The sequence below is a fragment of the Pristiophorus japonicus genome, chromosome 7, assembly GCF_044704955.1.
Source record: "Pristiophorus japonicus isolate sPriJap1 chromosome 7, sPriJap1.hap1, whole genome shotgun sequence".
In the NCBI taxonomy this organism is placed as follows: domain Eukaryota; kingdom Metazoa; phylum Chordata; class Chondrichthyes; family Pristiophoridae; genus Pristiophorus; species Pristiophorus japonicus.
The window spans coordinates 90343624-90368704 of NC_091983.1; the positions used below are offsets into that span (position 1 = coordinate 90343624).

General features: G+C 46.2%; 1 protein-coding gene across 1 annotated transcript in view; it reads right to left on the reverse strand.

Moving 5' to 3' along the window:
- LOC139267193 (dystrobrevin beta-like) overlaps positions 1-25081 on the reverse strand; it is an 843282-nt gene that overhangs the window by 481663 nt on the left and 336538 nt on the right. Inside the window, exons 7-8 of the mRNA XM_070885122.1 lie at positions 21074-21228; positions 2598-2703 (exon numbers count right to left, since the gene is read on the reverse strand). Coding sequence (XP_070741223.1) covers positions 2598-2703; positions 21074-21228 — 261 coding nt within the window. The remainder of the gene's footprint in view (positions 1-2597; positions 2704-21073; positions 21229-25081) is intronic.

The window sequence follows — 25081 nt, forward strand, 5'->3', positions numbered from 1 at the left end:
GGGAGTAGGAGTAGGAGGGGAGTAGAGGGGGAGGGGAGAATGGATGGAGGGAGGGAGGGGGGTGGAGTAGGGGGGGAAGAAGGGGGGGGGAGAGAGAGGAGAAGAGGGGAGGGAGGAAGAGGGGAGAGCGGGAGAGGGGCTGAACGGGGTGGGGGGGAGAGGGAGGGAGGGAGGCTGAGCACGCCGCCGCCGCCGACACCAGGCTCCCACGAAGGCCTTCGGGCGTTGCCCGCCCCCAGAGAGAGACCCTGCGGGCGGATCCCACGACGCCGATGCCGTCTCCTACGGAGTACTTTGGGCGGGGCCCACCCCCAGCGAGAAGCCGGGCGGGACCTGGCGACGATGAGGTAAGATGTGTCAGGCCACTCGGCCTGGGATAGGGCGATGTCCCTTCGGCCTGGGATAGGGTCGTCGCCCGGAGACAGGACGTGCTGGGAGGGCCAGTAGCTACTGCGCACACGTGCAGCTGCCGCCGCTGTTTTTGGCACCGAGCTGGAAATGGGCCTACAGATATCGGAGAATCGCGAGGTAAGTATTCGGTGCAATTTTTGTTTTACAAATTAGGTGGGCCTCTCCAATGTGCACCGTTCTTGCAGGGGTCCGAAATTTGAACCTTAATGTCTGTTTTCATTCTTTCACCAAAATAACTCCCACAATATCAATTAGTGAAGAATTGGGCACAATTTTGTGCTGCAAAATCAAAACCAGAAGCAAAAGGGCTGAGACTTTATAGACTGGATTTCCATCCAGAGTGAGTTCACCACTGGAGGTGAGTCAGGGGCAAGACTTCCAACCATCACGTGACTCATTTTCCTGAGTCAAGGGTTATTGAAGGTGCAGGGCAGGTACCTCTGACACCATGGAAATCTGTCACTGCTAGGAAGTAAAATGGAGTACCAGAAATAGGAGGAGCCAGCTTTAAATTGTGCAGTAACCCTCACCCCAAAGGGTTTTTGCACTATTTGTTTCTGGAGGAGTCATAGAAACACAGAAAATAGGTGCAAGAGTAGGCCATTCGGCCATTCGGCCCTTCGAGCCTGCACCGCCATTCAATGAGTTCATGGCTGAACATGCAACTTCAGTACCCCATTCCTGCTTTCTCGCCATACCCCTTGATCCCCTTGGTAGTAGGACTACATCTAACTCCTTTTTGAATATATTTAGTGAATTGGCATCAACAACTTTCTGTGGTAGAGAATTCCACAGGTTCACCACTCTCTGGGTGAAGAAGTTTCTCCTCATCTCGGTCCTAAATGGCTTGCTCCTTATCCTTAGACTGTGACCCCTGGTTCTTGACTTCCCCAACATTGGGAACATTCTTCCTGCATCTAACCTGACTAAACCAGTCAGAATTTAAAACGTTTCTATGAGATCCCCTCTCATTCTTCTGAACTCCAATGAATACAAGCCCAGTTGATCCCGTCTTTCTTGGTATGTCAGTCCCGCCATCCCGGGAATCAGTTTGGTGAACCTTCGCTGCACTCCCTCAATAGCAAGAATGTCCTTCCTCAAGTTAAGAGACCAAAACTGTACACAATACTCCAGGTGTGGCCTCACCAAGGCCCTGTACAGTCATGGCCTGCTTTGAGTAAGGTATGGGGCAGAAAAGAGGGAGAAGTGGCCACTACGAGCCCCTCTCTCTACTATGGCCAGTAGCAGGCTTCCCACAACTGCCCCGGCATATATCACCACCCAATCTTCTGTCAGTACCTGGGGTCAGTCAGCAGAATAGTATTAGACAGTCCCTCGTATCGAGGATGACCCACTTCCACATCAAAAATAGATGAGTTCACAGGTGTTTCAATGAGGGACCTGACAATCTAGGTCCCGAATTACATACTGAAGGGTGGAAGGTGCCTGTGCATGGATTCTTTTAACATGGGGTGGCCGTGCACACGGGCTTCACAGAGCCAGGTCTTGATCCAGTGGCAAGGGTTAAACAAGACGACTGGAATCCAAGCTCTGCTGCACGGACCTAGTGCGCACACATGCTTCTACTGTCCATAGATCGCAGTGTGGGCTGGCCGTGCTGCCCTTGGGCCCTCAGTCAGCAATACTTCAGGAGGGAGGCAGGGAAATCTGCCCATTTCCCAAGAGCTGCATTCCTCATTGTCATTTAAATACAGTAGGCAGTCAAGTGGCCACGTCCATTCTGGTCACTATAGTATCACACATGACTAGCTATATGCTAATATTTTTTTTTGCCCACTCGAGCTCTGATGTTGAACACAGAGGAAATGTTTTTTTTGATTGAATATTTGATATTTACCCCAGCAATAATTTCCAGTTTCTTGCCAGGTTTATTACAGGATAAATATGCTCAGGGCTGAGATTCAAGACCTGAACTATTGCACTGAGAAAACAGAACAAAAAGACAAACAAAAATCACCCTTGGATGCTGAGGAGTTGCCTCAGAATTCTCTATATTTCTGTCTATTTAATGCAACTCTGACAATACAGTTCACGGAGTAAGTTGCACAGTAATTTTCAAACATTGGTCACCACTGGTTAAATTAGGATAAGGCACAGACTGATTTTCATGCAATTAGTTTCAAAATGTTAATGTTGCTATTTAATATATAATCTCTCAAACTTACCATTTTCCACATTGGCAAGTCTGTGCATAAGTGGTAACCAGACCAGGCACTGTGGAGGAGGGTCGGCCATCATTGTATCCAAAAACATATTTAAGGTAATTTTTTTCTGAAAATGAAGAACATGACTGTCAGTTCTATATAATTTGTCACACGGTACAGGAAATGTGTAATTTACTCGTCTGAAAATGTACTTCCCTATTTGAGGCTAAAAGTGGCCGATGTTGTCTTGTTACATATGTTATGTCCTTTCTCAGGATTCCCCCCCAGCAGAACAATCGCTCCACCTCACTCTTCCAATGCAGTGAAGTGGCACCTTTCCCACCTTAATTCAGTTCAGTTTCTAAGCTATTTTGTTTGAAGGGAAAGCCAAGCTACACTTTTTAAATGCAACTATTTGGAATGATAATTCTTTGATATGTGTCTGATTAGCACAATTTAACAATCAGTTATTTACTATAAATGAAGCCCCAATAACTATTTCAGGGGTATACATTAAGCCTGTACTGTTTGAATCAGTGAATTTTATTTGGAGCTTTCACAAACAGTTTGAACCTGAATTTTCTCCTGGCCAGAGGTGTACGTCTGGCATAAGTCGACCAGGTGTGCAATGATCCCTGAACAAAATTGGCAGCACCTGGATACATCATTTCCCAACCCACTTATCCTACCATGGCCTGGATGGGTGGGACCTCCAATGTCTCCAAACATGGGCCTTGACGTCGGAGAACCATGAGGTGTGATTTCCTACACCAGGAATCTTCGGCTCTGGTCTCCTGACCGCCCAGCGCCCTAGAAGTCAGGATGAATGCAGTGGGCAGGTCAGCTAAGGAACATAACTGGGGACTGCTGGCGTCCTAGCCAGGAGGACCGTGGAAGTCAAGGAAACTTCTTTCCCTGATTATCTTCTTCTATAAGAACATAAGAAATAGGAACAGGAGTAGGCCATATGGCCCCTCGAGCCTGCTCCGCCATTCAATAAGATCATGGCTGATCTTATCATGGGCTCAGATCCACTACCCTGCCCACTCCCCATAACCCCTTATCTCCCTATCGTTTAAGGTCAGCTATTAAAGAAAATCACAGCAAGTACATTTACACCCAACCAGATTATTATTCTAAGTAATAAAATTATAAATTCTGGAACATCGCAGCCAGACAGTAAGCATCTTGCTTTTCCAGAGATTAAATGTTTGAAAGTGTTATTAAGTAACAAAGCAAGCTGTTATGCAGCGCAGCCACCAATTTCTACGTATGAATATTCATACAACTACAGAGCATTTTGATACGAGTCATTTAGCATGTAACCAATCATGAATTTCTCAGGTTTTCCTTCAGGCAGTAGTAGTGGATGTGTTGCCAACAATGGCAGTGGAAAATCTTCAGCCACTCCAGAAAGAAAATAAAGACTTGCATTTATATAATGCCTTTCACGACCTTAGCACGTCCCAATGCCAATATAGCAGTTTTGAAGTACAGCCACTGTTGAGCTGATAGCCTCACCATTATTACTACAAAATCCAGGCCCGTGTGTTAATCCTGTGTATTATTTTACCATTACAGGAGCAACACCAAAATGTAAATCAAAAAATGTACAATAGACTTCTTGCTCTTGTGTTCAAGCCATTGGCAGTGTAGAGATGGGCAGAAAGACAAGTTAAGAAAGACCTGTGCCACTCCATGTTTTTTGTGGTGCATTGTGTACACCGTGCATGGAGAACTGCGCAAAAGGAAACCTAAGAAGCCGAGGACAAAACTCATCTGCCAGATAACCTGCTGAGGTTGCCAGCACTGTGCTCAAAGCTACAGCTGCAGAAACAGCAAACCATGCCCAAAACTGTCATTGACTCCTTCAACAATGTACAATAAAAACTGGATAGCACAATGATGTTATTATTCATCAGCCCCTCCAGCAAGCCTCAGTGGTTGATCCTTATCACTGGATTTAGAACAAGGGAAAATTGACCCACAATTATTTGTTTTACTGTGAGGAATAATAACTTCACCATTGGATATTAATGTTACCCCTGACTTTCTGCCAGCTGAAAATCTAACCCAAGAAATCCAATCTCAATTACTCTTATACTATTTGCATGGTTAAAAAGTAGAAAATCAAATCAGTCTCAAAGAGGCTAGAATGTAATGATTTTGGCAGCATTTATTTACCAGTAACAATCATTTAGCTGTTGTTTGCACATTCCATTACCTTGACAACGGCTGATTGATGGTTATTGTTGTAGACATTCTCATATTCTGGATCCAAGTTTAGAATAATGGAATGTATATGGAAAATGTCTGCTGTCTTACACTGTACATTAATGATTTAGACGAGGGGATTAAATGTAGTATCTCCAAATTTGCGGATGACACTAAGTTGGGTGGCAGTGTGAGCTGCGAGGAGGATGCTATGAGGCTGCAGAGTGACTTGGATAGGTTAGGTGAGTGGGCAAATGCATGGCAGATGAAGTATAATGTGGATGAATGTGAGGTTATCCACTTTGGTGGTAAAAACAGAGAGACAGACTATTATCTGAATGGTGACAGATTAGGAAAAGGGAAAGTGCAACGAGACCTGGGTGTCATGGTACATCAGTCATTGAAGGTTGGCATGCAGGTACAGCAGCGGTTAAGAAAGCAAATGGCATGTTGGCCTTCATAGCGAGGGGATTTGAGTACAGGGGCAGGGAGGTGTTGCTACAGTTGTACAGGGCCTTGGTGAGGCCACACCTGGAGTATTGTGTACAGTTTTGGTCTCCTAACTTGAGGAAAGACATTCTTGCTATTGAGGGAGTGCAGCGAAGATTCACCAGACTGATTCCCGGGATGGTGGGACTGACCTATCAAGAAAGACTGGATCAACTGGGCTTGTATTCACTGGAGTTCAGAAGAATGAGAGGGGACCTCATAGAAACGTTTAAAATTCTGACGGGTTTAGACAGGTTAGATGCAGGAAGAATGTTCCCAATGTTGGGGAAGTCCAGAACCAGGGGTCACAGTCGAAGGATAAGGGGTAAGCCATTTAGGACCGAGATGAGGAGAAACTTCTTCACCCAGAGAGTGGTGAACCTGTGGAATTCTCTACCACAGAAAGTAGTTGAGGCCAATTCACTAAATATATTCAAAAGGGAGTTGGATGAAGTCCTTACTACTCGGGGAATCAAGGGGTATGGCGAGAAAGCAGGAAGGGGGTACTGAAGTTTCATGTTCAGCCATGAACTCATTGAATGTCGGTGCAGGCTAGAAGGGCTGAATGGCCTGCTCCTGCACCTATTTTCTATGTTTCTATGTAATCAAAACCTTACTAATGTATTTTAACCTAATTATCTCAGATTTCTTTTGAATATTACTTTTCAATTTGAGTCTCTGATATTGATTTCTGCAGCAGAATGCAGATGCACAAAGAAATGTGCAACGGTAAACCCATCTTAGTGCACGTTATAATGATACATTGTTCGATACGGCTGTATTCTGCAACATTACAATTCAACATCTGACAATCAGATTCAACGCTACTTAAATATACAGTCTGCTTCCATCGGGTTATTTCAACAGCAAGATGTATGTCCCCTTGACCTACCTCCCTCTGAACTTGGAGCACTCCGCTCGCTCAGATCAAACCTTAACTTTGTCATCAAACCTGCTGACAAGGTGGCACTATTGTTGTTTGGCGAACCGACCTCTACCTTGGAGAGGTTGATTGCCAACTCTCTGACACCTCCTCCTACCTCCCCCTGAACCATGACCCAACTACTGAACATCAAGCCATAATTTCCCAGACTGTCACGGACCTCATCACCTCTGGAGCTCTTCCCTCCACAGCCACCAACCTCATAGTTCCCCAACCCCACAAAGCCCGCTTCTACCTCCTTCCCACGATCCACAAACAGGACTGCCCCGGTAGACCCATCTTTTCAGCCTGTTCTTGCGCCACAGAACTCATTTCTTCCTATCACGACTCTATTTTTTCTCCTCTTCCCACCTACATCCGTGACTCCTCCGACGCCCTCCGTCACTTTAACAGTTTCTAGTTTCCGGGCCCCAACTGTCTCCTTTTCACCATGGACGTCCAATCTCTCTACACTTCCATCCCCCACCAGGATGGTCTGAGGGCGATCCGCTTCCACCCCGAGCAGAGGCCCAACCAGTCCCCATCCACCACCATCCTCCTCCGCCTGACTGAACTTGTTCTCACATTGAACAACTTTTCCTTTAACTCCACTCACTTCCTCCAAATTAAAGCTGTTGCTATGGGAACCCGCATGGGTCCTAGCTATGCCTGCCTTTTCGTGGGATATGTGGAACATTCTTTGTTCCAGTCCTACTTGGGTCCCCTTCATCACCTTTTTTTCCGGTACATTGATGACTGTATCGGTGCCGTTTCCTGCTCTCGCCCTGAACTTGAAAATTTCATTCACTTTGCATCCAATTTCTCCACCATTCCCTCACCTTCACATGATCCATCTCCGACTCTTCCCTTCCTCGACTTCTCCGTCTCCAGCTTTGGGGATAAGCTTTCAACCAGTATCCACTATAAGCACACTGACTCCCACAGCTACCTGGACTACACTTCCTCCCACCCTGCATCCTGTAAGGAATCCATTCCATTCTCCCAGTCTCTCTGTCTCTGTCGCATCTGCTCTGATGACACCACCTTCCACACGAGTGCCTCTGACATGTCTTCCTTTTTCCTCAACAGAGGATTCCCCTCCGCCGTGGTTAACATGGCCCTCGACCATGTCTGTTCTATTTCCCGCATCTCTGCTCTCACCCCTTCCCCTCCCTCTCAGAACCACGACAGGGTTCCCCTTGAACTCACCTTTCACCCCATCAGCCTCCACGTTCAACGGATCATCCTCCGCCATTTCCGCCATCTCCAGTGTGATCACATCACCAATCACATCTTCCCCTCCCCTCTCAGCATTCCGAAAGGACCGTTCCCTCCACAACATCCTGGTCCATTCTGCAGTCACCCCCAGCACCCCCTCCCCTTCCCACGGCACTTTTCCGTGCAAGCGCAGGAGATGCAACACCTGCCCTTTTACCTCCTCCCTTCCCACTGTCCAAGGTCCCAAATACTCCTTCCAGGTGAAAAAGTGATTTCCTTTTACTTCTTTCAATTTAGTATACTGTATTATCTGCTCACGATGTGGTTTCTACATTGGGGAGGCCAAGCGTAGATTGGGTGACTGCTTTGCGGAGCACCTCAGTTCAGTCCACAAGCGTGACCCCAAGCTTCCAGTCGCCTGTCACTTTAATTCTCCACTGCATTCCCACTCTGACCTCTCCGTCCTCGGTCTCGTACACTGTTCCAACGAAGCTCAATGCAAGTTCGAGGAACAGCACCTCATCTTTCATTTAGGCACTTTACAGCCTTCTGGACTCAACATTCAGTTCAAAAATTTCAGAGCGTAACCGTTGCCAATCTTTGGTTCCCTTTCCCCAGCGCCCCCCCCCCCCCCAACAATCCGCCCCTTCTCCTCCTCCCCTCCCCCGCCCCCTCAGACCCTTTCTTTCTTTCTATTTCTCTCCTTGTCTCCAATAGCATCTGGTCATTATCCCACCATTCACATCCTATCTTGACTATTGTTTTTCTAACTCCTGGCATTACCATTTGAATTTGGACCATCATCCCTTTTGTCTCTCTAATCTCTCTTGCCTTCCAACCTATCACAGACCTTGCCTTTTGTTCTTTCTTCCCCTCCCACTTTCAGTGCTTGTTAAGAATCTGTTCTTTTCGAACACTCTCCAGTTCTGACGAAGGGTCGTCGACCCGAAATGATAACTCTGCTTTCTCTCCACAGTTGCTGCCTGTCCTGCTGAGATTTCCAACATTTCCTGTATTCAAAGTGAAAAGTAAAGAAATATTCCATTTCCCCAGGGCTATCATCTTTCACTTTATCAGCACACATGACGCTGTTCCTGACAGATTTTGAAGACGAGGCTGTTTTATATCACTTCTACAACTTTATAGTGAAATTGCATACTGAACCCGACAAGTCAAGACATGAAGCACAGTTACTTTTACATTTCATTGTTGAATTAGAATCTATTTTACAGAAACAATAGAAAAAATAGCATCTGGTTAAAATCACCAAGCACTATTAAGCTGTAAATGTTCATGAAAGAATAAACAATTGAAAAAAGAACACAATGAACTAATTTTTAACCCTTTCCCACTAAAATGACGCCATACCAATTGTGAATTTCCGAATGGAAATAAATTCTTCAGATGTTTGGTGTAAATGTTGAAAACACAATTCTTGTAATTCAGAACATCTACAGGCTGCGCCATGTTTAAAGAACATGGCCACAGTACCGAACCCAACATGGAACTGTTACCTTCCAGTCTCATGGATTTTACTTGTCAGAAATCAAGTTTAGCTAAAATCTGTAAAAGTTGTTATTTATTCAGGCAGCAACAAATTGCATTTATATTACACAAAAACTTGTATTTATATAGCGCCTTTAATGTTGTAAATCGTCCAAAGACGCTTCACAGGAGTGTTACCCAACAAAACTTGAAACCACACCATGCAAGAAGATCTGTATCTGTAAAGCATGCACTCCCATGTTCCGCCACCAGGGAGCGCATCCCCTGAAGTCCCAAGGGATCCCAGCAACCCTTGGGAGCACTGTATATAAGACGGTCCCCTAAGGCCTGTTCCTCACTCTGGAGTGTCTTAATAAAGACTGAGGTCACTGTTACTTTAACCCCCCTGTGTGCAGTCTCATCTGTGTTAGGAACACAATAACTGGCGACGAGTATACGAATCCAACGGAAAGATGCAGCAAACTGTGGGCATCCTGGAGAAGTTCTCGGAGGGTCAGAAATGGGAAGCCTATGGCGAATGGCTAGACCAGTACTTTGTAGTCAACGAGCTAGACGGAGAAGGAAGTGCTGCAAAAAGGAGAGCGGTCCTCCTCACGGTCTGCAGGGCACCGACCTACAGCCTCATGAAGAATCTTCTGGCTCTGGTGAAACCCATAGATAAGTCATATGAGGAGCTGTGTGCACTGGTTCGGGAGCATCTTAACCTGAGGGAGAGCGTGCTGATGGCGAGGTATCGGTTCTACACGTGCCAGCGATCTGAAGGTCAGGAAGTGGCGAGCTACGTCGCCGAGTTAAGGCGACTTGCAGGACAACGTGAGTTTAATGGCTACCTGGAGCGAATGCTCAGAGACTTTTTTGTACTGGGCATGGGCCACGAGACCATCCTATGCAAACTTTTGACTGTAGAGACACCGACCCTCAGTAAGGCCACTGCGATAGCACAGGCGTTTATGTCCACCAGTGATAACACCAAACAAATCTCTCAGCACACAAGTGCTAGCAATGTTCATAAATTAACTGGAACTGTGTTTGCGAGCAAAAATGTACAGGGCAAAAACCACAACTCTGCAACTGCCAGCAGGCCTCAGGTGACCCAGATGACTCAGAGTCCGCAACAAATGATGAATGCAAGGCAATTCACACCTTGTTGGTGATGTGGAGGCTTCCATTCAGCCTATTCATGCTACTTCAAAGGGTATGTTTGCAAGAGCTGTGGAACAATGCAACGAGCTTGCAGCTCTGCTAACCACCACGTGGCAGAGGAAGATCGGTCCATGGTGGATCAAAGCAATTTCGAACCTCAGAGAGAGGAGGCAGATGCTGAAGTACACCTATAATGCTAAATGTAAAATTGAATGGCTTACTCGTAGCCATGGAACTGGACACTGGCGCTAGCCAATCCATCATGAGTAAAAATATGTTTGAGAGGCTGTGGTGCAACAAGGCACTCAGACCAGCCCTGAGCCCCATCCACACGAAACTGAGAATGTATACCAAAGAGCTTATTACTGTCCTGGGCAGCGCCATTGTCAAGGTCACCTACGAGGCCACGGTGCACAAACTGCCACTCTGGATTGTCCCAGGCGAAGGCCCCACACTGCTTGGAAGGAGCTGACTGGGCAAAATCCGCTGGAACTGGGATGACATCCGAGCGCTATCACATGTCGATGAGGCCTCATGTACCCAGGTTCTTAACAAATTTCCTTCCTTTTTGAGCCAGGCATTGGAAACTTTTCCGGGGCGCAAGTGCGGATCCACTTGGTCCCAGAGGCACGACCCATTCACCACAAGGCGCGAGCGGTAGCTCACATGATGAGGGAGAGTGGAAATCGAGCTGGACAGGCTGCAATACGAGAGCATCACCTCGCCAGTGGAGTTCAGCGAGTGGGCCAGCCTGATTGTCCCAGTACTCAAAAGTGTTGGCACGGTCAGGATTTGCGGCGATTATAAAGTAGTCATTAATCGTTTCTCGCTACAGGACCAATACCTGCTATCGAAGGCAGACGACCTATTTGCGACGCTGGCAGCAGGCAAGACATTCACCAAGCTCGACCTGACTTTGGCCTGCATGACGCAGGAGCTGGAGGAGTCTTCGAAGGGCCACATCTGCATCGACACGCACAAGGGACTGTTTGAAATTCGGTCGGCTGCAGTGATCTTCCAGAGAAACATGGAGAACCTACTCAAGTCGGTACCACACACGGTGGTCTTTCAGGACGACATATTGGTCACGGGTCGGGACACCGTCGAGCACCTACAAAACCTGGAGGAGGTCCTCCAGCGACTGGATCGCGTAGGGCTGCGGCTGAAGAGGTCAAAATGCGTCTTCATGGCAACAGAAGTGGAGTTTTTGGGGAGAAAAATCGCGGCGGACGGCATTCAGCCCACAGACGGCAAGACAGAGGTTATCAGGAATGCATCCAGGCCACAGAATGTCATGGAGCTGCAGTCGTTCCTGGGACTCCTCAACTATTTTGGTAACTTCCTACCGGAGTTAAGCACGCTCTTAGAGCCCCTACATGTGTTATTGTGTAAAGGTGAGAACTGGGTATGGGGAAAAAAACGCAAGTAATTGTTTTTGAGAAAGCCAGAAACATTTTATGCTCCAACAAGCTGCTTGTATTGTATAACGCGTGTAAAAGACTTGTGCTAGTATGTGATGCATTGTCGTACGGAGTCGGGTGTGTATTACAACAAGCTAACGTTGCGGGGAAGTTGCAACCTGTCGCCTATGCCTCCAGGAGCTTGTCTAAGGCCGAGAGGGCCTACAGCATGATTGAGAAAGAGGCATTAGCGTGTGTTCGGGGTAAAGAAAATGCATCAATACCTGTTTGGCCTCAAATTTGAGCTGGAAACCGATCACAAGCTCCTCATATCCCTGTTCACTGAAAACAAGGGGATAAATACTAATGCCTCAGTCTGCATACAAAGGTGGGCACTCGTGCTATCAGCGTATAACTATACCATCCGTCACAGGCCAGGCATCGAAAACTGTGCGGATGCTCTCAGTCGGCTACCATTGCCCACCACGGGGGTGGAAATGGCGCAGCCTGCAAACTTGTTGATGGTGGCGCAGCCCGCAGACTTGTTGATGGTCATGGAAGCATTTGAAAATGATAAATCACCTGTCACGGCCCGCCAGATTCGGACTTGGACCAGCCAAGATCCTCTGCTGTCCCTAGTAAAAAACTGTGTGCTGCATAGGAGCTGGGCCAGCATCCCCGTTGAAAGGCAAGAGCTAATCTAGCCGTTCCAGTGGCGAAAGGATGAGCTGTTCATTCAGGCAGACTGCCTATTGTGGGGTAACCGCGTAGTGCTACCCAAAAAGGGCAGGGAGACGTTCATCTCGGATCTCCACAGCACACACCCGGGTACAGTAATGATGAAAGCGATAGCCAGATCCCACGTGTGGTGGCCCGGTATTAACTCTGACTTAGAGTTCTGTGTACGGCAATGCAGCATGTGTGCTCAGTTGAGTAATACGCCCAGAGAGGCACCACTAAGTTTGTGGTCCTGGCCCTCCAGACCATGGTCGAGGATCCATGTCGACTATGCGGGCCCGTTTCTCGGTAAAATGTTCCTGGTGGTGGTGGTGGATGTTTTTTCAAAATGGATTGAATGTGAAATAATGTCGGGAAGCACATTGAAAGTCTGAGGGCCATGTTTGCCACCCACGGCCTGCCTGACATACTGGTCAGTGACAACGGGCCATGTTTCACCAGTGCCGAATTTAAAGAATTCATGACCCGCAATGGGATCAAACATGTCACCTCGGCCCCGTTTAAACCAGCCTCCAATGGGCAGGCAGAGCGGGCAGTACAAACAAACAAACAGAGCCTCAAACGAGTCACAGAAGGCTCACTCCAAACCCGCCTGTCCCGAGTACTGCTCAGCTACCGCATGAGACTCCACTCATTCACTGAGCTACTCATGAAAAAGACACTTAAAACCAGACTCTCACTGGTTCACCCCAACTTGCATGATCAGGTACAGAGCAGGCGGCAGCACCAAAATGTAAACGATGGTCGCGCCACTGTGTCACGGGAAATTGATCTGAATGACCCTGTGTATGTGCTAAACTATGGACATGGTCCCAAGTGGATCGCGGGCACAGTGATAGCTAAAGAAGGGAGTAGGGTGTTTGTAGTCAAACTAGACAGTGGACAAATTTGCAGAAAGCACTGGACCAAACGAGGCTGTGGTTCACAGACTGCCCTGAACAACCCACAGCAGACACCACCTTTTTCAAGTCCACAACACACACCTAAAGAATCATCGACACCACCCCGGACCAGGAAATCAAACCCATCACGCCCAACAGCCCAGCAAGGCCAGGCTCACCTAGCAGCCCAGCAGAGCCAACAACACGCCAGCCCAGTAAGGGCACACCCAACACACCAGAACAGACATTTGTACTGAGGCAGTCCACCAGGGAAAGAAAGGCTCCTGACCGCCTCACCTTGTAAATAATTTTCACTTTGACTTTGGGGGGAGTGAGGTTGTTTATCTGTAAAGCATGCACTCCCATGTTCCGCCACCAGGGAGCGCATCCCCTGAAGTCCCAAGGGATCCCAGCATCCCTTGGGAGCACTGTATATAAGCCAGCCCCTAAGGCCTGTTCCTCACTCTGGAGTGTCTTAATAAAAACTGAGGTCACTGTTACTTTAACCTCCCTGTGTGCAGTCTCATCTGTGTTCGGAACACAATAATAATGGCCCAGAAATCCCTCTCAAGGTCTTCCCGCAGACAAACCACGAACGAATAGACTTAAAATGCGCACTTACCTTAAGCTGCGAGGCCCACTCGAGATCCCGATCCGGAGGCCTCTCGTGACTGCGCGTCGCAGGGCATTCACATTGGGACGTCCGCAGGAGTCACGTGGGCCTGGACACCCAACCACAGGTAAGTATTTTCTCATTCATATTAATAGGAGATTCGTAAGTTACGAATAGCGCCTTTTAATGTCGTAAATCATCCAAAGACACTTCACAGGGGTGTTATCCAACAAAACTTGAAACCACACCACGTAAGTTACGAATTCCTTATTACTATGAATGAGAAAAACCCCAAAACGCATAAACACTACATAAAACATTTAAAAAATACCTCACATAAATACACTAATAGAAATTAAAGTTGTTATAAATGTTTTTAAAGAAAAAAAAATTGCTGATTTTTAAAAAAAAGTTAGGGCTAGGGTTTGACATAACATTACCTGAATGGGCAGGGTTTTAACAAATAAGTTTTTTAAAATTTTATTTTAATCACGTTTTTGATATGTTTTTAAACTTTTACGCCTGTTTCTATCAGGTGTAAGAGTTTTGAGGACATTTGCTGAGCAAGATATGGGTAAATACCGCAATCTTGCCTGTGCAAATGTCCTCGCTCCTGATCTGCGGATGATCTGTCACGCTCCATGCACCCTGCACGCTGAAAACCAGCTTTTCCGATGCCTTCCCGGGTCCGTAGAAACTTCGTATGGGCCCGGGATGTCCTCGCTCCTGATCTGCGGATGATCTGTCACGCTCCATGCACCCTGCACGCTGAAAACCAGCTTTTCCGATGCCTTCCCGGGTCCGTAGAAACTTCGTATGGGCCCGGGATGTCGGAATTTCTGGGCCATTAGGACAGACAGGTTGGTTTTAAGGAGTGTCTTAAAGGAGGAAAGCGAGGCAGAGATGTTGAGGAAGGGAATTCCCGAGCTTAGGGCCTTGGCAGCTGTTGGCACGGCCGCTGATGGTGGTGCGATTAAAATCAGAGATGCTCAAGAAGCCAGGAGCACAGATATCTCAGGGGGTTGTGGGGCTGGAGGAGATTACAGAGGTAAGGATCTTTAACATAATAAAAGATCCAAAAGCACTTGGTAATCTAAAAATGGACCGAGCCAAAGGAGGAGATATTAGGAGAGATGATCAAAAGTTTGGCCAAAAAAGTGGTTTTGAAGGAGAGTCTTAATGGAGCAGAAGGTGGAGAAGCAAAGGAGAGTAGGGTGGAAATTCATAACCATGAGGCCTCGGTGGCTGAAGGTATGATCCCAGTGGGAGACAAGTTAATGCTGACATTATAAAGTTCTTCCTCTTCAAAAAGCCAAGGATGAGAAGGATGGGGGGTGATCTTATGGAAACATTTAAAATAATGAAAGGGATAGACAAGATAGTGGCAGAGAGGTTGTTTCCACTGGTCGGGGAGACTAGAACTAGGGGGCACAGCCTCAAAATACGGGGGAGCCAATTTAAAACCGAGTTGAGAAGGAATTTCTTCTCCCAGAGGGTTGTGAATCTGTGGAATTCTCTGCCCAAGGAAGCAGTTGAGGCTAGCTCATTGAATGTATTCAAATCACAGATAGATAGATTTTTAACCAATAAGGGAATTAAGGGTAATGGGGAGCGGGCGGGTAAGTGGAGCTGAGTCCACGGCCAGATCAGCCATGATCTTTTTGAATGGCGGAGCAGGCTCGAGGGGCTAGATGGCCTATTCCTGTTCCTAATTCTTATGTTTTTATGTTCTTAAATTGATAAGGCCAGAACCAGTATTCAGATCCCTGCCCAAATTCCAGACTGCTACAATGTTCTGCTGCACTCCTGCCTGAAGTACACCAGGAGTGCTCCACTAGGGAGCGGGCACATTTTTCAACCTCAGGCCTCCGTTTGCCTAACTTTTCTAAGAATATCGATGAGCATTAACTTTACAGACTGCAATTTCAGAGACTATACTACCAGGAATTTGCTAAGGGAATTAAGGGTTACGGGGAGCGGGCGGGTAAGTGGAGCTGAGTCCACGGCCAGATGAGCCATGATCTTATTGAACGGCGGAGCAGGCTCGAGGGGCTGGATGGCCTCTTCCTGTTCTTAATTCTTATGTTCTTATGTATTATAAAAAGTTGTATAAAAAGAGTAAGTAATGACAATGGCCCTGAAATTGCGGCCTCTCTGTGTGCATACGATGCGAACAAGATCCGGTTTTAGGCACACAAAGCAGATGCGGGGAAATGTGGCTCGGCAGCACTTGCAAATTAATTTTGACAGATCCAACGCATCCCCCGGAGAAGGGCCTTCGCGGGCGTCTATTTGGCCAACTCTTGCCCAGCGAATGTCCTTCAAACACTTACGCCTGATAAAAGCAGGTGTAAGGTCTGCTTTTACCAATGTAAGAGTTTTAAAAAATAGAAAAATAAAATGTTCTCAAGAATTTTTATATTAAAAACCCCATCCATTAAGGCAAGTTTATTTTTACCTCGATTAAAATGTATTTTTTTAAATTTCAAATAAATAAATGTTTGTCTAAAATCAATTTTGATCAATTTTAAATAATTGAAGTGTTTTTCTTATTTATTTAAAATGTAACATGTTTGTGTTTTGGGGGGTATCCCCATTGATAGAAATGGTGATCTTCGTACAAACGGAACTCACCATTACTGTGAATGGGGATACGCCATTTTCATTGGTTGGTCCGGCCCACATGATCCCAGGTTGCACATATGCTCCTAGAATACATGGGCCTCCGCGCTGGGTTGCGCATCGAGGCCTCATAGTGCAAGTGTTTGTTCTTCCGGGACCACCAGGTACATTCATAAACATTTTTGTGGTCTGAGGCGTCCGCCCGTGGAAAGCTTCCGACTGCAATTTCAGGGTCAATCAGAATTCTCGATTTCTGAATATGTGCAGTCCAAGTGGATGCAGACAACACTGCCCTCATGTGGAAATACAGGAATATGTCATTTATACCTATTTTCATTTCATTCAATACTTCATACATTTTTTTTAAAACGTCAAATAACTGCAGCAGGTTACACAGCAAAATCATGCAAAAATTTACTTTCCTATTCTCAAAAATAAATTAAATACTGCTTGTGTTGCTAAACCTACCACCATGATATACACATTAGCCAAAATAATTATTTGTATGTTTTTTTCATCTACATATGCCGAATCTACATTATTGGTTTAAGTGTTAACAATTTTTGGACACAAATTAGGCTGAACTAATTCATCCTATAAATGAATGTTTAGAATTTTACAGATTAAATTGTATTTTTATTATCAAATAATATACATATGGGAGAACTCAGATAATTTCTTCTCAGATTGCTCATTCTGTTATTTGTCCCCTGGAGAAATATCAAAACATGAGAAGCAATCAACAGGTCCTTTTTTTTTTAGTTTGCAAAGTTACTTTGTGCTCTTCTCCCCTTATTTTGTACATTATAAAATGGCATAATAACAGTATGCATCCAGGGTCAAAGTAAGAACAAACACATCCCCAAACTGACCCTGGTGATTGCTTGAAACACGATGGCTTGTGAACTTCCGTTAGAATTCCTGCCACAACTTCCCCCCGGATTTTCACCCCCTTATCGTCTGGCAGAGACACAAAACTCAACAGCAGTTGAAGATGAGGAGAAGGAATTGGTAATGGTCACATTCTTTACATGAGGTTGATACCTTCATATGGGGAAGGTTTGGTCTGGAAAGCAGGAAAACTCCACAGCTTCACAGGGAGGAGGGGTGAAGACGAGAGGGTTGGCCAAGTGACAATCAAAGGCACTACTGACTATTCCATCAAGAAGTATGGGGGAATACAAACCAAGCACATTTGAGACCAAACCTACCATCAGCTATCCAAATATGATAACATGAATCTACCGAATTGAGAAAAGTGAAAAAAAATTGAACACATCAAAGAACTTCCTTTATCTCACTACTCTGACTCAGAGACAAAAGCACTACCCACTATAGATTAGACCACATTCAGTGCAGCATTGAGGGACATGTACAGGGCTAGAAATTGATCAGCCTTGCGCCTGTTTTTTCAGCGATATTTCACCTTTTTTGCCGCTAAAAGGTGTTCACCTAAATTGGCCAAAGTTGTGCGCCAGTGGTTTTGACATACCGCTGAAAAGTGGACCGCTGACATGCAACACCAAAAAAAATGCGACAGCTTAAAATTGGCCGTTCAGCACACCTGGACTCAGGGTGAAAAACAAACGCCTGAGAAAAGCCTGCGTTGAAGCCGCAGAAACAGCGTTCGGTATGAAGACCTACAAAAAAAAGTTAAAGTTTTTATTTTTTAATTCTTTTCCAGCGATTCGTTAGTTAAGTGTATGGTGAATGTTTTCTGATTTTTTATTTTTTTATTTTTGCAATTATTTTTGTGCGTGTTTTCCCCCTCCCAGAGCCTGTCTTTTTGGCTGTAATAGGCCTCGGACTAAAGTTGGCAAGGACCGCAGTTTCCACCACGAATCCTCTTGCAACGCTGATTTTTACCGTCAGGCGCAATTATTTTGGCAATTTTGCCCCTTTAAAAAATAGCGGTATTTTTCAAAATGGTATTTTTGGCGAAAAATGCCAAAAAAAAATACTGTTATCACCAAAAGATCAATTTCTAGCCCACATTGTTGGCTGTGCTGTCTTTCAGATGAGATGCTAAACTGAGCTCTAGACAGCCTTAAAGATCCCATGACATTATTCACAGAAGAGCAAGAACTTCTCCCAATGTCCTGGCCAACATTTGTACTTCAACCAACACCACCAAATAAATCAGATCATCTCGTTTGTCATTCATTTGCTGATTATGGAACCTCAGTGTGCACATTCTGAGTGCATAGCAAACTTCAAAAGTTAACCCATTTGTTGTAAAGAGCTTTGGGAAATCTAAGGATGTGATAAGAGAAAGGTGTTTTTCTTCACACTGGGATTCTACTTGCCCACTGGCTGTGCTTTAATTACATGCTTGTTTCAGGGTGTTATTCACCTTGTGGAGGAACCAGAATCATTCAGTAATATGTGAGCACATACAACAGGGAGCACACATGCACTTTCAGTTCAAAAAGTGATTTGTTGCCCTGGGCAGACGGATCAGATATGTTGAGCACTCTGCTAGAACGGTGTGCCGAATTTGAAGTACAGAAACGGCGCCGATTTCTTACCTCCGTATTCTCCCCAAGCCTGTGGCCTGTGGTCTGTGACGCAGCGCATCGGAACGTGTGGAGGGCGGAGCTACAGCCCTGCACCAAAAAGAGTGCCGGCAGCTGCGTGCGTGCGCAGTGGAGTCTGCGCGCGTGCGCAGTAGCTCCTGGCCCTCCAAGCACGTCGTGGCTCCGGGCGACCCTATCCCAGGCCGAAGGGACAACGCGATGTTCGCCACCCCTAGCTTGGGCCAAGTGGCCTGCCGCACAAGCCGGCCTCTGCCTTCCCACACTGAGGGCTACAAGAGACAGGTTGGTGGGGGGAAGAGTTTTGATCGGGGGGTGGGGGGGGGGTGAAGAGAGTTTGGGGGAGGAGAGGAAGAGTTTTGGGGGGAGAGAGGAAGAGTTTTGTGTGGGGGGTGGGGTGGAGGGGAAGAGTTTTGATCCAGCGGTGGGGGGGGGGGGGGGGAGAAAAGAATCTTCAAAGATTTTCCGGTACTTTAATATCCAGCTATCTTTACTAAAAATATACTCAGTTTAATCAGGCTGATAGCACCTACACCCTGTCCAGTCTCACTGCTTGGGATTTGAAAAACTAGCATTCCTATCATAACACTGTCATTTGGAGGCTACCTGCGCTGATCTCTTAATTCACCGCAGGGTTTTTCAAAACGTACAATACCTTATATAGCTGTAGCAAGATTTCCCTGCTTTTATACTCCATCCCCTTTACAAGAAAGGCCAAGATACTATTGGCCTTCCTGATCACTTGCTGTACCCACATACTATCCTTTAAGCTGGGAAGTTTTGCTACAGCTATGCAGGGTATTGGTGAGGTCACATCTGGAATACTGCGTGCAGTTTTGGTTCACAAAAGAATATACTTGCTTTGGAGGCAGTTCAGAGAAGGTTCACTCGGTTGATTCCAGAGATGAGAGGGTTGACTTATGAGGAAAGGTTGAGTAGGTTGGGCATCTACTCAATGGAATTCAGAAGAATGAGGTGATCTTATCGAAACGTGTAAGATTATGAGGGGGCTTGACAAGGTGGATGCAGAGAGGATGTTTCCATTGATGGGGGAGACTAGAACTAGAGGGCATGATCTTAGAATAAGGGGCCGCCCATTTAAAACTGAGATGAGAAATTTCTTCTCTCAGAGGATCGTGAATCTGTGGAATTCGTTGCCTCAGAGAGCTGTGGAAGCTGGGACAGTGAATAAATTTAATACAGAAATAGACAATTTCTTAAACAATAAGGGGATAAGGGGTTATGGGGAGCGGGCAGGGAAGTGGAGCTGAGTCCATGATCAGATCAGCCATGATCTTATTGAATGGCGGAGCAGGCTCGAGAGGCCGTATGGCCTACTCCTGCTCCTATTTCTTATGTTCTTATGGTCTTATGTTAAATGTAGATAGCTGCTTTGTAGTTGCACTGATATTTTTGTTATCATGTGGTGAATAGAAGAAAATATGCCCCATTGCACAGGGAAATATTTTTACATTTGTTGGCAGTGGCTTATGCCTTCAAATTATGAGCCAAAAACTATATTTTCTGTGGTGACATTTCTTCAGTAATATCTGGTTGGGGGTGGGGTGGAATTTCTACATGGTTCTGCCAATCTGCTGCTGTAACTTCGGCATATGATCGTCAGAAACTCTGGAGATCAGGAGAACTGCCACCGAAATTCCATCCACATGAATTGGGAGTGCCGCACACAATGTATTTCCCCCAACTTATTACTTGGTGCACTGGACACCCAGCATCTGAAGTAAGCATTTTCAGAGCAGCTAGACCCAAGGTTAGATGCAGAATAAATCTCTCTTGACTGATATGCTTTACTCTAGTCTAAGAACATAATTTCTTGAAGTAGTGGTGTGAATCTTCCCATTCTTTGTGAACTGATGACCACAGGATTGAGACTACACAGTTGAATTTTACGTAGGCTTGCGCAGCCAGCAGTGTGGATTTGGATCGAGGTTCCAAAGGTGAAAGAGGATGTTTCCACTGCCCCACCAGATCACTCAAGTGTGATTCTATTCCAAAATGGTCCACATTGTAACTTTCAAAAGATCTGCAGAATGGTATAATTTTAAATCCTGGTAATTCCAAGCCCTCATAGAATTGAATTCAATATGAACATGCTCCACTATAAAGATACAAAATAGTTGCATTGGAAGCACGGACAAATGCTGGTGTCAGTGAGCTTGTAGAAAATTGAGTGTTGAATTACTCCAAACATCTCACCTGTTGTGGGAAGCAAGTTCGTACTGCATGCTCTGTGTAGCCAAAAGATGGTCCCTCAAACACAGCTGTGGGTAGTTTCAACACCTCTCTTAGGAACTGGTCAAACTTTATATACATCATTATTCCATTGGAGTCTGATATCTGTGAGAAAGTATCTGTAATACACAAAAACAATAACTTAAAAAAACAGTTGGTAGAAAAGTTGGAGTAACTGCAAGTTACCAATGTTTGGATCCAAAATTGCCCAGGAGTTGCTCTGTTTTTTTTGGAGCAAATTGATGTTTCTGGAGTATCTTAAAAATCCCCAATTTGCAAATTCAATTTGCGGCAGTGTAAGTGAGTTAGTTAGGATTTTTTTCGTTTAGTTTTTTTTTCAAAAGGGGGCATTACCAGCCACCTATCCCAGTTTTGGCCATTTAAGCCACTTTGGGCAGCTAATAGTTGCTCCAAACTAACTTAGGCCAGCGTATGTGGCCACTTGTGTCCGCACAGAAAACCCTTGCGGAGAGTTAAGAAATCAGCGCAGGTAGGCACATTCTAAAGCACCAAGACAAACAAAACACAAAAATAAGCATTCAATAACAAATAAAAAATAGAAGGAAGCGGAGAGGTCCTGCACCTAAAGCACCAAGACTTACAAACCACTAAACAAAGCACAAAAAGTAATAAGCAATCAAAAACAAGTACAAAATATAGTCCTATTTTCACCTGACCACTCGGCCAGGGAGAGGGGCGGGACGACCCAAGACCACTTGGCCAGGGATAGGGGCGGCAACTGCGAGCATCGGGGCCCTCTCACAGGCTACAGAATGCGCTGGAGGCGAGGAGCTACTGCGCATGCGCACACACTCGAATCTGCATGTGCAGACGTCCCGGCACTGTTTTCAGCGCCAGGACGCTGGCTCCACCCCCAATCCACCGGCTACACTACATCACCACCAAGGAGAGGCCAGACAGCAGCCAAAGTCGGAAGGAAGATTTTCGGCGCGCTTGGAGGCGGACAAAAGCGGCACACCTCAGGTGAGTGCACCAAAAATCGTCAGGGGCCAATTTTGAGCCGTTTAATATTGAAATATTGTTGCTCCTCGGTGTTGAGTGTTAGCTCCTAATGCTTAATGCCATGAAACAGAAACAAATTCAGGTTCAAGACCCACATATCTCAATTCCCTATCAGAATCTCATCAAGTGGGCAGGTACCAATCTGGGGCTGTAGCATCAACCAGCATGGGAAGGGTGCAAATGTCACACTGCCGATCCCTCCTAGCAGCAAGTTGCAGGGAAACTGTCAGTAGCCTGGGAATAGTCTGTGCACCCACCTTCTTGGCTGCATGTTGTCAGGGCAGGGAGAGGTAAAAAGCTAGGGTCCCAGCAATGATCACTGGGGATTCATCATGTCACTGCCCAACAATTCAAGGCCTTTTAACTCAATTCTCTCACTGCTACAGCCTATTAATTTTTATCTATGCCACAAAACTATCTGTCCCTCAATGTTAGGCTGCATGCTCTTATATAAACTTTATCAAATGTCTCCTGAAAATCCATGTATTTGACATCAACTGATGCTTGTCTATCAACGGACTCTTGTTAAAGATCGCATTCACAAAACCATGCTGACCCTCTCTATTCAGCTTATACATTTCCAAGTGCTCACTTACTCTGTTCCGGATAATAGATTCTAGCAATTGTTCCACAATTAACATTCAAACCGGGGTACAGTTACTTGCTTTGTCCCATCCTCCTTTTTTGATCAATTCTGTTATGTTTTTCAACTTCTAGTCGTATCTCCAAATCCAGTGAACATTGGAAAATTTTATTTTACCCTTATTTCTTTTTAAATCCTTGAATGGAAACCATCTGGGCCTGGAGATTTGTTTGACTTCAATCCCTTTATTTTGTCATTACAATTTTAAATTGAAATAAGTGTTTATATACGTTCCTGTCTTTTGCTAATCACTTTTATATTTCTGGTCTTGTATCCTCCCCTTCCACTGGGAAGACTGATGACACGTTTTTTTTCTATATAGTCAGAGGAAACAACTCGCACTGCCAACACCACACCCAAGCCAGACACTAAGAGATGAACACCATCAATTCTTTTCAAATGCAATGGGGGAGAAATTAGGTGCATTTGTGCCTCCTGTTAGCGCCCCCGGGGAGCGCAAATGACTTTGCAACCGGGCACGGCACAGCTAACGACTCCTGCTAAATTCAGCGGGAATTTAGCAACGGTGCTTCAGCATTGTGCCCCGATCTCCTGCACACGGATATCATGACGTCATCAGCTTTTGCAATGCCCCGTTAGTACCCCAGACTCGAAATTGGGTTTTGCCCTCTGATGCTGCGCCGGGCGATAACTGCGACAGCTTCAGTGGATGTGCGGGCAGCCAGCCGCGACTGGAGTGAAATTTAAAGTGGAGGTAGCTGGCTGTTGATTAAAATTTGTCGTTTTGCTTGCCGCTCCGGTCGCGAGGTCAGTGCCGGGCTTGAGTGCCGGGCTGATCGCAGGGTACCCCTGTTCCCGGGTGGTCCAGGTAGATGTGGTCCTTGTATGCAGCTTGTGCCCTTCCCTTTAATTCAGGAAGTGCCCCTCGTACGCAGCAGCGCTGCGCAGCCCAGTGTGTAGCACAGTTGAGCCACGTACCCCGCTCTTGCCCCAGAAAGGAAGTGCAGTGCTTGATTTAGCGCTACACTTCCCTTTGGGGGTGGTAACCCGAAGTTATCGTGAGGGGCGAGACTTCTGCGCCTGGTGCAAAGTCTCGCGCCTCACTTATGTTACCACCCCCAAACGTGGTGATACCCAATTTCTAAGCCAATGTTTCAAATAAGTTACAGTAACTTCAGGTATTTATTTTCCCAAGCTCCACAATATATTTGATCAAATATCAAGGGCAATATGCTCTAAACAACGATATTTTAACTTCACTAAATCTTAATAACATCTTGTAAACTTTTTAGTCAGCACTTATAAACTGCACACACTCTAGCAAATCCTTCAATGGCAGAAACTGGAGAGGCCTGGAAAAGATCATCTGCCTAATCTCGCAGCCAGGGAACAGTGCATGCTGCAGGAATGATCTGAAGAAGCAAAGGGGCCAAAATTCACCGTCCTCAAAGGGACGGCTACCACCGAGTCCGATGATTTTCCCCAGCCATATTCAGCTCGGGGGGGATTTGAGCGGTGTGCACTTCTGCTGGAAACGACACAGTGAAGCTGCTGAAAAGGAGACTTTCTGGCGGAGAGTGAAGCAGTGTGTGGGCCGCTGGAAAGCAGCAAGGACAGGAATTTTCAGCTGCAAATGGGTAAGCCTTTTCCCAGCAGTGCCCCCGCGAGGTATTCAAGTCGATGCTCGAACAGGACATTACTGGAGTGTTGCCTCGATTGGGGCCCTTTGGTAGGGAAATAGTTTTATTAATTTTAGTATTTTTTTTAAGATTACAGCATCCACTGTATTTATCTTTTAATAGTTTTATTAATTGTTTTGGCTCCATTCAACGTGCTGAGTGCTGCTCAGAGTTGTACTTTTGTACAATTTTTAGGTCTGACTCTTTAGTGGAGGCCTGTGGGCTGCAGAGATCTGCTTGGCAGGGTTCACCCTGAGGATGGGGGGAATGTTGGAAGGGCGACACCTGGTACACCTGCTCAGAAGCAGGGCGGCACGCAGAAGACGTCGCCGTCAGCACCGTGCAGACAGGCAGCGGGCAAGGAAGGCAGCAGCCATGATTCAGCCCAGTGTGCCCGCCATCTTCACCGGCCCGAATCAGGATTGTCTTTGGCTGCTTGCGGACAAGGGATATCCCCCGTCCACTTGGCTGCTCATTCCTCTGCGGAACTCCAGGACAGTGCCAGAGCATGCACACAATGACGCTCATTGTGCCACCAGGTGCATCATCGAGCAGTGCATAGGCATCCTTAAGCAGAGGTTCCGGTGCCTAGACCGCTCTGGTGACACCCTGAAGTACTCTCCTCAGTGGGTCTCCATAATCGTCGTGGTCTGCTGCACGCTGCAC